The sequence below is a fragment of the Schistocerca cancellata genome, chromosome 7 (genome assembly GCF_023864275.1).
Source record: "Schistocerca cancellata isolate TAMUIC-IGC-003103 chromosome 7, iqSchCanc2.1, whole genome shotgun sequence".
NCBI classification, from domain to species: Eukaryota; Metazoa; Arthropoda; class Insecta; order Orthoptera; family Acrididae; genus Schistocerca; species Schistocerca cancellata.
Window position 1 is genome coordinate 330,990,490 of NC_064632.1, and position 16,931 is coordinate 331,007,420.

Sequence of the window (16,931 nt, forward strand, 5' to 3'; positions counted from 1 at the left end):
ATACGCCACATTCCGAACATTTATCACACTCACACAGCATGTATAATTTAGGTAATTTACAAAGTGTACGTGAGTTAGATTCCGAACAGTCACAAATAGATTCTCATACAATCCTGAACCTGTTCAGACATACAGAGACGATAATTTTGATTACAAGCATTTTCTGTCCGTGAGAAAATTTAAAGTATTTAAAAATGACAGAACACAGATCCACCCCTTGGATTGGATACAACAATTTAGCTTTGCTTTTCCATCGACTTGGCCTGTAACACACAAACTTGAATTTATTTGCAGTTTTTTGGAAGGCGAACCGGCAACTCGTAGGAGACCGATCGCGAGACAATGCTATTCGGTAGAAGAATTTCAGAATGCTTTTCTGTCAGCGTATTGGTCGAAGACGATACAGCGCGGAATCAAGGATCAATTAATTAGTTTACCGAATTATGAGAACTCAAACTTTTCCACTGTCACGCAATTTTTTGAACACATGGTCCAACAAAACCAGTACTTAAGTGAACCATACAGTGAATCTGCACTTATTCAATTATGTATTTCCAAATTACCACGATCATTAAGAGTATCACTTTTAACGGGTCAGCAGAAAGAAAATATTTCGGCATTCAGAGATCTGTTACAGCTTTTGGAAGTTCAGCAATCAGATTATTCCTTCATAAACAAAAATTTTTCATATAATAACCAAGGTCAACAAGCATACAGCAATTACGATCAGCCACGCTATTTCAATAGCAAAGGTAATAGACGCTTCAGGAACGACAACCACCAGAACTCTAATAACAGACAAAATTTTAATTATCAGTATCGTCAAAATTATCAGCAACAGGAACCACATTTTGGTAACAATAGAGGTTTTTCCCAACAACAGCATCAAAGCCAGCCGGTTAGCATACCTAACCAACAATGTAATGTACAAGGTCAACCAAGCTTTAATGTTTCGCCGCCTACACATATAGCGTCGGCTCCACCAAATAGTAACGCACCGCAACAAGGAAACCAGTACATACAGAAAACACATCATTTCAATTCCTATCGCAACGCGCCATATAGCAATGACTATCATGACAGACGTAAAAACAATGAGCACAATTTTCAGCGTACGTTTAATAACAGTCGGTCTTACCAGCAACAAAATTATCCGCAACAACAGATTATCATGAATGAACCAGACAGTAGATATCATCCCGAACGTAATATGTCAGGAAGAAATAACGGAACAGTACAAATAGTTGAAATGGCACAGCATCCTCCCGCAAATAATAGCACGTCAGAAAGAATTTGACTAGATACAATACAGGTTGCATCTTCCAGCAACGCAAGCAATACTTTTGACACAGAGAATCTTGTTCACGAAAATGTTATTACTTTTGACGACATCCGAGACACTCTTTTGCATGAATAACCAGTTATTTAAAAAACCATTTCACACCCTGTCATTGAAGTAAAGATTGGATCATCCAAATTTTCAGCAGTAATCGATTCAGGATCACCTATGTCAGTTATAAATGAGGAAACTTTCAACGAATGTAACAAAAAGAATACCTATCCTACGTTACCATTAGGCAAAACTAAAGTAAAAGGAGCAGTATCTGGTAAAGGAGTAGATGTAAAACTACAGACACACTTATCATTTTGTATTTCAGGTCATACATTTCACTCAAATTTTTGGATTGTTCCCTTATTGACAACAGACGTTATTTTAGGTACGAATTTTCTGGTACAACACGACGCAATTATTGACTTTCAAAACTCCTATTTAATGTTAAAGGATGAAAATGTACAACTGGCTTTAGAATTTCAGCACTCTTTATCTGCAGAAGAACAAACAATTCATCGTACAGAGGTCATTTCCGCATCACGTAACATAGACTGTCACTCCACATTGTTCACAGATACGTACGTACACAACTATAATACTCCAGACGAAGCCGACTATGACGTTATGCAAATGATTTCTGATAAAGTTAAACAGAGCAGTGCAAATACAGACGAGGAACGCACGCAACTACGCAAAATTCTTTTACAGCAAGCTCCAGTTTTTGACAACGTCCCTGGTACTATGTCCGGTTTTATGTATGAATTTCAAGTTAAACAGCACGACACGTTTAAAGCCAAACATTATCCCATTCCGTATATTCACAGAGAACAAGTTAATAAAGAATTGCAAGCTATGCTTGACCAAGGAATTATTAAACCGGCAGTTAGTCCGTACAGAAACCCACTCCATATTGTTAAGAAAAAGGATGGTTCACTTCTTCTCGTACTTGATTCGCGTCACATCAACGACATTATTATAAACAGATCGACCACAGACACTAGAAGAACTTCTACAGAAATTTCATGGTACTGCTATTTATTCCACGTTAGATTTGAAATCGGGATTTTGGCAAATTCAGCTCCATCCGAACTGCAGAAAGTACACAACTTTTCTCTGTTTTGGTGACTTATCAATTTTGTAAATTACCGTTCGGTTTAACTATTTCTTCAGCAGCATTTATTCGCGGTTTGAATAGTATACATCCGACAGAACTTAAAAACAGAATCACAGCGTATGTAGACGACATTCTTATTGCAGAAGCTAACTGGTCTGAACACAATCTGATTCTTGAACAATTGTTACGAACTTTTCGTGCACAAGGACTCACAGTTAATCTTAGCAAATCGCACTTTGGCAAAACTTCTATAAAATTTCTTGGACATGTAATTTCAGCAGAAGGCATTGCGCCTGACCCGGAAAAACTTCAAACTTTGCGTGACATTACTATTCCTACGACGAAGAAACAACTACGCAGCTTTTTGGGTTTAATTAACTTTTTTCGTAAATTTATTCGTTACTTTGCTTTAGACACCCCTAGATTATGTCAATTGACAGGTAAAAACACTATTTGGTCCTGGGATAGCCAAGCACATTCTGAATTTGTGAACCTGAAAGAAGCTTTGTTGAATGCACCACTTTTATCACATCCAGATCTTACTAGAAATTTTTCCATTGCAACCGACAGTTCTAACACCGCTTTAGGCGTACACATTTTTCAGGAAATTGAAGAAGATGGTACTACAGTAATTAAAAACATCGTCTTTGCGAGTCGCATTCTGTCACCTGCTGAACGCAATTATTCTGTCACAAAACTTGAAACATTATGTCTTGTATGGACATTTACGAGATTTAGGCATTTTCTTTATGGAAGACACACTACCGTTTACACAGATCATAGAGCTAAACAGTTTTTACTTTCCGCTAAATTTACGCACGACAGATTAAGCAGATGGAAACTTTATTTACAGGAATTTAATTTTACAATTGTTCACATTCCCGGTACACAAAATATTGTAGCAGACGCACTTTCCCGTTCTCTGGGCAACAATCAGCAAGACATCGCAACCAACTTCTGCAAAGCAAATTTCAGCGTCATGTATATTCAACAAGTTGCATTTGAAAATTTCATTTCGTCGTCATTACGAGACATAGCACAAGAGCAGAGTAAAGACAACGTATGGAAAGAAATTAAACACCTTTGGCAAGATAGGAATAATGTTACCATTAGAAACCATTACACTGTACGCAATAATATTTTGTTTCGCCGCACTCACCCTGACAGCAACAACTGGTTACTATGCATTCCTGACGAACTTGTTAACAAATTAATTTGGTACACTCATTTAAGTTACGCACATTACGGAACCAGAAAATGTTTTCTTATACTGAGACAGAACTGTTATTTTGCTAACATGGAGAACCGTATTCGACGAGTTTTAGCGTCATGTAAAATCTGCCAGAAAGCTAAGTCAGACACGACTTCACATATTCCTCCATTAAATCCCATTGTACCTGTTAAATTGAGACACATGGCCGCTGTAGACATTTTTGGTCCAATTCCCAGAACTAATAGAGGTTTTTGCTACATCGTTGTCGCAGTTGAACTTACTTCGAAATGTGTTACCTTCACTCCGTTACGCAAAGCTACTGCTAAATCTGTTTCGAAAGCATTCATAAAACATTTTCTATTTCATGTAGGACATGTATTGAAAGTAATTTCCGACAATGGATCGCAGTTTAGATCTGATATATGGACACGTATGTTACAAACAAGAAACATTTCTCCGATTTATATATCCAAGTATCACGCTTCTTCGAACCCTTGTGAACGACTAATGAAAGAAATTGGTAAACTGTGTAGAATATACCGCCATAATAGACATATTGATTGGGACACACACATACTCTCATTCCAGGATGTAATTAATTCCATACCAAATGAATCTACTATGCTATCTCCGACTGTTGTAATGAAAAATGTTGAACCACCTAACAAAATTGAAGAATTAGTATCCTTTCCTACATCTCGTCGACTACGACACCATGAAATAATTGACATTGCGCTGAACAACATCAAACGTGCCGCAGAGCGCCGGAGAAGACAGCAAAAACAGGTTTGTACACGCCGTGACTTTCACATTGGACAGAAGATATTAGTACGTACACACTATCTATCCAACAGAGGAAAGAATAGATGTAGTAAATTTGAGCTTCTATATGCAGGTCCATATCGAATTCGCAGCATTCCTCACCCCAATGCAGTACACGTCGAAACTTTGAGAACCAGAAAAAGCAAAGGCAATCACCATGTCTCCAATATTAAACCCTTTATTGAGTGAATATACTTTATGATTTATCACACTGTAATGCCATTTCCTGATTTTTATATGACCACTTATGCAATTATATTTATACATGAATACTTACTGATGATTATCGTATTTTTTTCTTGGCAAGTGCCCGGCAAGATAAGGTTAGCAGGTCGCTTTTCTTGTCGTTATATATCAGACCGTGCACATTTTTCATGTATGTATGATTGTTTTCATGTATGTATGATTGATTTCCTCAACACTGTCTGTGTTTTTGACATAATACTTTTTCTGTCATGCTATGCTGTATGCTTAATTATATCACTAGAAACCAGTTTTTATTTAATGGGTATATGATTTAAATGCAAGATTTTAATCCTTATTCAATATTTTCAGAAAGTAATAACGTGTAAAAGAAATAAATGAAACAAACCACAGTGGATTACTATGAAATGAGAATTTCACCTTCGGAATGAACGAAAGAAGATGCAATACCTCGTCACGAAGAGTAAATGGATCATAATTAACAAGCATTAACAAGAATATACTATACACATCGTATGATAGCAATCTTAACTAATTATTTTTCTTTCAGAATACGAGGCGACTGATGCAGGCTGTCAGACAGAACTACACATCTTAGTTTTAGTGATGAAATATGCTAGAAATAAGAAACTGTATACTATGAATAGTTGTATGAAGTAAATGGTAATATGAATAATGAATAATGAAGTGTCCTTTTGCAGATGATAATGAATGGTGATGAATAGTTATATGAAGAATATGGTAATAGGAATAATGAAGTTTTTCTTTGCAGGTGATGATAGTAATGAAGTTATGGTGATATGAATAATGAAGTTTTTCTTTGCAGGTGATGATAGTGATAAATTTTATATGGCCACTTAACGCATCACTTTTAAGTTTTTCTTTGCAGATGAGAATAATGATGAAGTTAATATATTTACTATTAGTTAAGAAATGCTATGTAGTTACTTAAGTATTTATTGCAGTTCGTTTTGACAGTATGTCTTATGTTGCATGGTATAATGACTGAATGTTTTGGAAAGCACAGCTAGAGTACATACATATTGAGTACACGTTTCATTACCTGTTAATTCGAAGTTCCCTACTTTTCAGCATAATATGCGTTTCTTCTTTCAGCTGAATAATCCATTTTGTATTTTTTCCAGCAGAAGCTATTCATGAAATTAATGTGCTATAAGCAGTTAGTCATTAAACCTGTTCTAGTACTTTCATTTTTTTACCCATTTGTGTGTGTCATTCATGAATGTGATCACATATACTCCACTTGTTTCATAACCTTGCTACAGCTGACTCATGACGAATGAGTTATTTACAGCAATAAGTCAAAAGCAAATATTTTGTCATGCCCCAGCAATTAATTATCGATCCGAACGCAATGCATTGCTAGCACAAAAAAAATCTATTACCAGTCCCAAATAATACTACCAGTTTAAGAGAGTTCTGAGTAATACTGAATGATGTTTTCTAACCACAGACCTTGAGTAATAGTTACAGTGTGTTACATTTTAAATATGTCTTATGTCACTGGAATGATGAGTTCTGAGTAATACTGAATGATGTTTTCTAACCACAGACCTTGAGTAATAGTTATAGTGTGTTGCATTTTAAATATGTCCTATGTCACTTGAATGATGTGTTCTGAGTAACACTGAATGATGTTTTGTAATAATGCATAAATACTATTCCAATAATTTCTGTAAATAATATTTTTGTTATACTCTATAAATGCTATGCCAATAATTAACTCTCATTTTGAATGATGGCTTCTGAATAATACTGAATAATGTTTTATAAAAATATAAGAATACTTTGTAACTGGCCAATGAGTGCCAATAATTATTTTAAATATGTCGTTTGTCACTTGAATGATGAAAAATGTTTTGTAATATTCAATACTTGCTATATGTTTAGTAACTGGCCAATGAATGCCACTGTTTCTTATATTTTAAATTTGTATTATGTCACTTACATGCTATTATATATGAATACCAGTAGCTTGATGCTACACTCATTAGCTCCTGTTTTGAATGATGACTTCTGATGGTTTGTAACTGGCCAATGAGTGCCAATGATTACTATAACTAGATGAAATATGTAAATGGTATGCCATTAATTAACTCTTGTTTGGAATGATCACTTTTGAATAATGCATAAAATGGTTTCTATCTGGCCAATGAGTGCCAATGTTCACTGTAATCAGATGACTTATGAATATTATTCTGTAATACTTCATACATAGTACAGAAATGTTTAGTAACTAGGCGATGAGTGGCACCAATTACTCAAATCGGTTGATAGACTAGTGTAATTCTCAATGACGACTAGGATAAGACTTAATGTCCTTCACCTTCTGACCTAATTACCAGAAATTACTGCAATATCCGTTTGTCCTGTCCATCCATATGATCATGGAGCACCATATTTGGTTTTTGCACTAATTCTACGTTGGTGAAAGAGTGTGGTGTTGACACATCATGCTGTCCACCACCTTGAACAATGGAGATGTTATTAGGGTTATACTATTTGGTGTACCTAACGTACTACCAAAATGATAACATACAATATTAATACAACATTTCAGTGTCTTGGCTACACTGATTAATACTTCAGGGAAGAGAACTTCAGATTGTCTCACTTGGTGTTGTGCTTCTGTAGAAAGATATGGACTTTCAGTGCAGCTACGTGCAACCTACTGTGCTACAACCATGATGCAATCCTTCCCATTCCTTTCCTAGTTCTTGTAAAATGGTAAAGACTTATGCAGTGCGTTTAAATATGTAAAAATTCTAAAGACTTCTACAGTTCATGTGCACTTTATTCCACTCCATGATATGTTATGTAAAAATGCTAAAGATGTGCACTTTATTTCACTCCATGATATGTTATGTAAAAATGCTAAAAACTTCTACAGTGCGTGTGCGCTTTATTTCACTCCTTGATATGTTTATTAGTTGTAAAAATGCTAAAGAGTTTTACAGCACGTGTGCACTTTATGTCATTTGTTAATATATTTTGTATTCATTGCCCATACATTTTGTCTTTCTTAATATGTTCTGCACTTATCAATAGTGTATATACTCTGTGACTGTAGACTTAGTTAATTAAGTAGATTATAGAAAAATTTGTTGCTCATGGCAAGTCCAATTGACTCACCATCGCTGCCAAATTTTTGCCCCCCCCAGTGGAGGGTTATGTAAGAGGTCCATGATTAAGGAATTTGTTGCTAGCGCACTCGAGCAGATGTAATTGCTCACGCGCTGCCTGCGATATGTAAGCTATAAGAGAATCTGAGACCAAAGAGCAGTGTTGTATGCAGTAGGAACTGTGCAGCAGTAAGTTGTTGCTAGCGAGCAGTCTGGTGTATCGTGCTGGCTGGGCCGGTCGTGGTGCAGCGATGGTGGAGCCTGAGCGTTATAGTATAAGGTAAAAGCAGCCTCGCGCAGATCTAGTAATGTTATGTGAACTACCATGTAAATCTTTTAAAAAAATGTCCTAATAATAATCTTTGTCATATAAAGTAATTTCTAACAAGCATTCATTTCAATTTAAAGAATTTACTAATTTCTCCAATCCGTGATCATTCCGATTGTTGCAAAAAAAAAAAAAAAAAAAATCTGTTGCTTCCTTTCATAAATGACAAATCTATAGGCCAGCATTGCACAGAGCTGTGCCGGAAAAAGCTATTGTAAGAGCAGATAGTTGGCGACTTTATTGAGGTAAGAATTTTTGCTTTTTTTATTCAGAATGATCTTACAGGGCCATGACGCAGCACTGCTGTCGTCCAAAATTTACCAGGTTACTGAATTTTTTTTTTTATTACAGGGTTTAGGAATTTTTCTGTTTCGAGCTTACATTAAATGAGAAAAGAATTGTGTGGGTACATTAAATGGGAAACAAATTTTGTGTGGAGGTTAAATGTGAATGAATTTCTGTAGGGAGGTTACACTAAATTAGAATCACATTCATTATTCATATTATTATTTATTAATTTTTTTGTGGGGTGGTTCCAAGTACAATATTTTTAAAAATTCCAGAATCTATTTCGCTGTTTTATTCAGTTCAAATTGTGGTTTCCTTAATCAAAATTATACTTTAAATCAATTTCTTAAGTAAAATGAAGCACACGTCGGTAATAAAAATAGTCTACATCATGGACGGAAAAGCTAGACTGCCTTACATAGTTGAAATACGACAGCCTTTCATATTTCATTATTTATTCCACCTGCTTATGGTATTCTCTGTGTTGACTGAGCCGGTATCTTGAAATCTTCTGGTTTGTATCGTGGGTGTTATAGTGATTGTGAGCCTCGAGCTGCTAACACCCAACTTCTTATCTAACAATCTAGCCGTGTCTTTCCTTAATTAATGAACTGTACATATCCACAGATGACATGAATGATCCACCACGGAAGGGACAGTCGTTTTCAGGCATCAGCTATGTCCATAGGGATGAGGTGACTTCTAATGAGGGCCCACCCCAGTGGACTGCAGTGCCCCCAACACGTCAGCAGGTAACTCCTGTCGACAACGCCGCTTCCTCATTGTGGTGCTGGCAGTTGCGTGTGATACCAGGTCTCCAAAATTGCGAGTTAACATGGCCTCGGCTACTTTGTAAAAAGGGCAGTTTGGGAACAACTCTGTGCGTTCAGTCAATGCAAAGATAATTATTTTACAAGCCGCTATTCATATTAAAAAGAACCTCTTGGCATGGAAACTGGAGGAAGCCCCCGTAGCAAAAGATAGTGATCTCGCCGATTCACGAGGGAAAGTTATGAGGCAGTTACTACTAATCCTTTCTTTCCCCCCCTTTCGTGGGGAAAGGAATAGCGCCGTCCAGACGGAAACCCACGCAAACAAGAAATTTCTCTTTCTCAAAGTGGTGAAGCACCTCAACGCGTAGCTTAAAATATATTTTCTAGGTTGGATGTTGAAGCCCAGTTTGTAAGAGCCGCGCGGACCGTGCAGGACGCCCTAGACCACGCAGCTACTCCTCCCTTGGGCATGGGTGTGTGTGCCGTCCTTGGCGTAAGTTAGTTTAAGTTAGATTAAGTAGTGTGTATGCTTAGGAACCGATGACCTCAGTACTTTGGTCCCATGAGACCTTACCACAGATTTCCAAAAAATTTTCAGTTTCTAAGAATTTCATTGTTGGACACACTTCGATCGGCTTTCCAATAGGTGGAGCAGAGTTTGCGTAGGCTTTTGTGAGACACTCTGAAGCAGCATGGAACAAAAATTTTTGAAGAAGAGACTTGTTCAGGGGACGCAAAGTAGCACACTCGATCAGAAGCTGGAGATGAGAGGCGCAGCGCGACACTCCGTGACAAGGGTTGTTGCTGCCAGCAGGTCGCAGGGGACACAGGTGTCATCGATTCTGGTGAGGATAATTTGCAGCGTGGACTGTCACGGGAAGAGAATCCTTAGTTGTTTCCGATCCGTTTCTTTTAAACCTGATTAGTCAAGGTGACTTGATAATTGGTTTTCTGGCCATGGTCTGCTCCATGAGTGAGTAGTTTACATATTTGCAGCGTCAGTATTCGGAATATTCTGGGCCTTGGTGTTTCTATTAACTCTGTCTCCAGTAAGATGCTGATCTGCAGTTATACAAATAAAGTTTCTTGGGGATCAAACACAGGAGATGTCAACTGTTCGCGAGAAATAATATGTGGATTCCGTTAGGATGTCAAGATGTTCTGTATAGTGTTCAATAAGGGTGTATGTCTTCTGTTCAACCGTAAGTTCTGTTGTGTGAATTTTTAGGATCTTTAGGCCCTGCCGTATCGTTTTATGGTGCTTTGCTGCCTTCTCCGGAATAATCAAGCTTCAAAAATATGAATCTTTTACTTGATATCTTGGGTATCAAACACTGCAGATGTCAACTGTTCGCAAGAAATAATATGCGGATTCTGTTAGGATGTCAAGATGTTCTGTACAGTGTTCAATAAGGGTGTATGTTTTCTGTTCAACCGTAAGTTCTGTTGTGTGAATTTTTAGGATCCTTAGACCCTGCCATGTCGTTTTATAGTGCTTTGCTGCCTTCTCCGGAATAATCAAGGTTCAAAAATATGTATCTTTTACTTGATATATGTATAAATTATTCTGTTCTATCCTTGAAACGTTTATGTATTCAAATGATAACAGTTGCTAATAATTCATTTCATGTTAAGTAAGGAGTAAATCAGTTTGCTTGACAAGGAAGAGTCCTTAGAGATGAGGCGAATTGTGAGGGAAGTCTACACCGGGGAGGGTAGTGCCCTGACCATGTCCAGCAGGTAGCCTCCACCTTGTCACTGTGGTGTCGTGCCGTTAGAATTGCGAGATGCGTCCTACAAGATGTTTATAGTCCCAAGTAAGCAAAAGCGTCATCAAATTATCCAAATTATCCTACAAGTTGGAGGTAGCTACCAAAGTGGTCTCAGGATTACTTTGTCCGACATTTTGGAACAGCAGTCTGTTGGCACAGAATAACATTCAGGCTGCTATGGAGGCACATGTAATATCGTTATTCTTAAACTTGTAGTCTTGGCGGTAACTAGATACAAAACATTAGGAGAGGGGGGTGGGGCTTTTTATGTGACAGGGAATATGACACATCATTGTAGCTTGTCATTTTCTAAACCAGTGTGTTCCTGAAGGATTCAGCACTCTAGTTACCGTTAATACAATTCGTTGGGCAGCATAAACAAGCCATCAGTTGACACTGAGGTAGGTCAATGAAATGACATAAGTTTTGTCACCGTTTCTTGTAATTTTTCTATTGCGATTTTTAAGCGGTAAGACTATGTGTGCAATCTGTTATTAAACGCCCGTATAATAGGAAGAACATATATTTCTACATCCAGAGATAACTGAATAGACTGCATTTGATACTTATTTTTTTAACGTATTTAGTAAACAAATGCACAGTGGCATAATACGCCGGGAAACAGACAAGAATGTGACGTAACACCACAGTATTTTGTAGTATACTGTTGTTAAGAGCCACAAACAGAGTAAAACAATAGTGCACACTTCTGTCAGCAATACGGTACAACGAGAGGTTGAAAATTAAAGAACAGACGATCAAGGAAAATGAGAGGATCGAAACGCAACAAATAATTAGGAATAAGAGAACAGATCCTGATAAGACAGAACTCACAAATCATACGAGAAAATTTGAATTTTCGTCATCTGAATCTCGATCAGAGGTACCTTTAATCATCTCACATGACGACAGTGACTAGATGATATTGATGCAGATTCGAAACATTGATGGGACAGTCTACATAATTATTTATGTGATTTATGGTTACAACAAACACTAATTAAGGGAACCTGGAACCTAAAAAATGATGAAATTTTGGGTTTTCAGTTTATTGTGAAATAAAATACTACAGATCTTCCTCTTTAAAATGACATATTAATCTTACCTGTAGCTCAACATCAAGTATTGAAAATATTATTTTCAATAATGTGCTGTAGAGGGCATGTCGCGACATTGAATTTCCATGGATACATGTTAATTGAAAACATCGTTTTTCAAAACTTTCGGTCTTTCCAAAGACTTTATATTATGTTGGTAACACGATTTGATAGGCAATTGTTTTGTCTGCGTATTGTAGTCTTTGGGTACTGTTGTTTACATTGAACATTTGGTGGTTATTGCACGATTTTGTGTTGTATTTCTATTGCGTAACTGGAACTTATAAAATATGCCTCGATTTAGTAACAGAGTTTACAAGAGGAAGAAGCCTCCTCCGAGGTACACTAGTGGAATTGTGACAATTTCTCCGACCTTGGGAAATTATTCTGAAAATAGTGAGGTTATTCATGAAGTGAAATCTACTCCTGTCTCTAGCACAAGCAAGAAGTTGCATGGATCGACTGAAAAATACTGCAGTTTATTGGAGAAGCGTAGTGAGGATAATGTGAACGAAATAATTAACATTTCATTGCTCTCAAAGGTGATTGAGAGTTCAGTACTGTGTAAGGAATGTTGCAAATTGAGTATGTCAGTAAATGTCAAACGACACATAGGACTTGCAGCAGAAATCTGTCTCCATTGTACTAGTTGTCATTACAGTGTTTCATTTTGGAACCCAGAATATGTCGAAATAGGCCAAGGTGAAACTGATAGTGAGAAAAGCAAGTACTATGGTGCAAATATTAGAAGTGTTTATGCTCTAAGGTCAGTCGGTAAGGGATACTCTGCTGGTCAAATGTTTTATGGTGTAATGAATCTACCACCACCACCAACGAAACTCTCAAAGTATAACTCGGTTGTTGTATCCTGTGTTGAAGATATTGCCCAAGAATCCATGAAAGAAGCAAAATTCCAGATGTTGAGAATCCTCGGGACCTGACTGTCGCACTAGATGGTACGTGGCAGAAGCGCGGGCATACTTCACATAATGGGGTAATAACGGCAACAAGTGCTGATACTACAAAAGTTATAGATGTTGTAATTAAATACAAGTACTGTAGGTGTCAAAAATGGTTCAAATGGCTCTGAGCACTATGCCACTTAACTTCTGAGGTCGTCACTTGCCTAGAACTTAGAACTAATTAAACCTAACTAACCTAAGGACATCACACACATCCACGCCCGAGACAGGATTCGAACCTGCGACCGTAGCGGTCGTTCGGTTCCAGACTGTAGCGCCTAGAACCGCACGGCTACTCCGGCCGGCACTGTAGGTGTCCTAAAAGAGTGAAGGATGAGCATGCAGAAAACTGTCGAAGGAATTACAGTGGGTCTAGTGGGGCCATGGAAGTTTCCGGTGTGAAAGACATTTTCAGTCGCTCTCTTCTGTGGTACAAGGTCAGATACCTACAGTTCCTGGGTGATGGTGATTCGAAGTCTTTTGCAGCTGTATCTGAGCTGAAACCTTATGGAAATGATGTTACCATTACTAACCAGGAGTGCATAGGTCACGTTCAGAAATGTATGGGAACAAGGCTGCGTCGACTGAAGACCACAATGAAAGGCCAAGTACTCAGTGATGGAAAACCTTTGGGTGGAGCTAAAAGATTGACAGACGAGGTAATCAACAGATCGCAGAGAGACTATGGACTGGCAATAAGACAAAATACTCACAGTGTTGATGCAATGGAAAAGGCTGTAGTGGCACTTTACTACCACACTTTATCGACTGACGAGGAACCACTAAATGGAATATGCCCACAGGGACCCAATTCCTGGTGCAAGTACAACAAATATCAGGGATCTAAACGTGTATACAAGCATCATCACAGTCTACCAGAAACTGTCATGAAGGCTATAAAACCAATTTTCAGAGCTCTTTCTGCGACTGAACTTTTGAAGAAATGTCTCCATGGACGTACGCAAAATCAAAATGAGAGTGTGAATAATGTAATTTGGACCAGAATCCCAAAAAATGTGTTTGTGGAAATTCATTCTCTTCAGTTTGGAGTATATGATGCCATTGCTACGTACAACAAAGGTAACGTTATAAAGTGCAATGTGCTGCAGAAGTTGGATGTGATGCCCGGAAAGTACATGGTGAGTGCAGTGATGTCGATAGACAAAGAGAGGAAACGGGTTGCTGAAAGGAAAGAAAAGGAGTGTGAGAGGCAAGCCGGACAAAGAATGAAAGGTGTGGAAAGAAGGCTAGATGGGGAGATGTCTAGTGACAGTGTAAAAGTTTCATCCTTCTGGTGTTAATAGTTCATAAGAAAATGTTCCTTACATTTAACATTGGAGGTATAGGACGTTCCGGGTCCCCTTAAACCTGGTCAAGACCAGACCTAATCATTTGATTTTATAGTTAACAATGATATGTTCTATTTTTAAATTATGCTTTACTGGAATTATGAAGCATGTTAAAATATTAACTCATAAAAGAATCCACATAAGGCAAAAAATTTAACATTTAACAATGTCATGTCTGAGGTAAATGGCAGAATGCAAAAATTAATATAGATGTGGTGTCGTATAAAAATTAGTCATTCAGAAGTCATAGTATCATAGCACTGAGGTATGGACACGTGGATGAAAGCTTAAGGAAAAATTACAAGATTTTAAGAATACAATGAAAAGTAAACAATAAAATTCCCATAATTACACCAGATTCCAACCATTCTCCCCGCACGCCTCTGAGTCTCCCAACTACTACCGACTTCTGCCAGTTCAGAACTAAGCAGCCCAATGTTTCAGAAAAAGTTTGCATGTACCTGGTCCAAGTTAGACATATTACGTTATAATTCATGTTTTCATTGCGTATAAAGTTTAATATTATTATGCACATATACACTTATTCTACGTTAATCGTTAATGACACTGTAAACTAGACAAGTTACCTGTAGAACAGCAGAGCCAAGCTTGTCCACCACGAAGACCAGCGCCGTGCAGATGGATCCCAAGACCACCACCACGGCCTTCATCAGGATGTCTGCCTGGCGCTCAGACAGCTGCCGTCGCGGGAAGAACGTCTTAAAGAAGTCCTCAAACACCACGGCCGCCATCGAGTTGAGCGCCGTAGACATTGAGCTGTGCAGCAGAAACCGACAAGCTGTCGTGAGACGCCTCTGATCCAGAACGTGGCTTCTTATTTTGTTACGATGATAAGAAAACGAGCTGTTCATTAGCGTTGCTGTTATATGGCATATACTATATTTTTCTTGGGTTCTCCTTCATTTTGGTACTATTCCATTTTCCAAAAGAAGTCTGAAGTTTGGGCTGATTAACGAGAAAGTGCGCCCCCGGGCCTTCAAAATAGGAAAATCCAGAGAGGAAGCAAACCTATAACCTTCGCAAAATATAACCTCTGCATAACAAATGCATTTGTTATCTAATGTAGGTATGCTCTTTACGTCCGTCTCAAGCGAAAACGTTCTTAGTTATCTGATCACGTTGGTCGGATGACGTGACAGGTCAATGGCCCCAATACTGGTAGAGAGCTGGCAGTGCGAGTGAGCTGACAAGCTCCTTTTGACAACTCAACCTGGACCACCCCCACAAGTCACACCAAATACAATGCCCTCGTCTTGAGCTCGTTTATGGGAGACAACCTCTTACAAGAGGAGGATTTGATAAGATGTTTACCGATTTTGATGAAGTTTTGCACGGGCGATCTATACTGAAAATAAAGAGATACGTCTTTCAGCTTTTTACTAGACAACACTTAGTTTTAAAAAAAAATCGAGGTCAAAATTGATGATCGGAAATCTGTTATTTTCGATGGTATACATCGAAAGTCATCTAAAATCAAACTTTTTCAGTGATATAACATTGGGTCAAAAGTTTTCGTGGTTTTCATGCTGTGGCTAGGGTATCCGTCATCCTATGCGTCTAGAAGAGCGAAGCCGGCGGTCGAGCGGTCGAGGCGTTGGACTACCTGACCGCTTGTCCGTGTTCCATTCTTAATCGTGGCTGTTTTTCATTCGATGTTTTTTCGGTGTATCTAATCATGAGAATACCTTCCTTTGTTTTTTAAATAAAAACATCGAGAGGTATACATAATGAGCTGATAGTTATTTTCTTCCTGATACATGACGCCCTACAATATGACTTTCGTAGAAGATGCTCAGCCGACGTGCACCATGAATGTGATACCACTGAAATGTAGCTCTTTTCATCAACCGTATGACGTTCAAATCTTCCGACAGTTAAATAATTTGAGCATACGAGTTCAAAATCATGAGGAGCCACAGCAGAGCAGAGAATTGCGAGAGAGGGAGGATGCTATTAAAATTCATACGTTCGCCCATAACCAGCTGTCCGCCCCTGTCTTCCAAGATGTGTTTTTATGCACTTGGCTTGAATGCGATATGGTATCATACAGATTTGTTTTTAACAATGTGAATCAGATATGTTTTCCACGAACAGTGTACCAGATAGCGTTTCAGTGAGGCAAGATTTCATGATGTGTTGAGCATGGTGCGGGAAACATTTATGGTTTGGCTGTTTCTATGATCAGCTTCACCCCACTGATTGCGAGAACGCGCACGATCAGTTATAATTATCCAATGATATACTTTAGATGTACTTTTGTACTATGTATCACCATAAAAATAACTGCCCATACATTATATATAGTTATGTGATTATTAATCACATTTCCCGATGTTTTACTTGGAAGAAAGGCAAAGAAAAGTATTCCATCAGAATATTGTCAGACACACCTAAAAAAATACCAAATGAAAGAAAGAATTGGACACAGACCAGCGGTTTGGCTGTCTAACGCTTCGATCGCTAGACCGCCAACGTCGCTCTGCTGACCGCTTAGAATGAGGGGTACCCGAGC

General features: G+C 38.1%; 1 protein-coding gene across 1 annotated transcript in view; it reads right to left on the minus strand.

Annotated features, from left to right (window-relative positions):
- Nucleotides 1-16,931, minus strand: part of LOC126092259 (sodium-coupled monocarboxylate transporter 1-like) — a 196,587-nt gene that overhangs the window by 42,873 nt on the left and 136,783 nt on the right. The window contains exon 11 of the mRNA XM_049907769.1: nt 14,986-15,175. Coding sequence (XP_049763726.1) covers nt 14,986-15,175 — 190 coding nt within the window. The remainder of the gene's footprint in view (nt 1-14,985; nt 15,176-16,931) is intronic.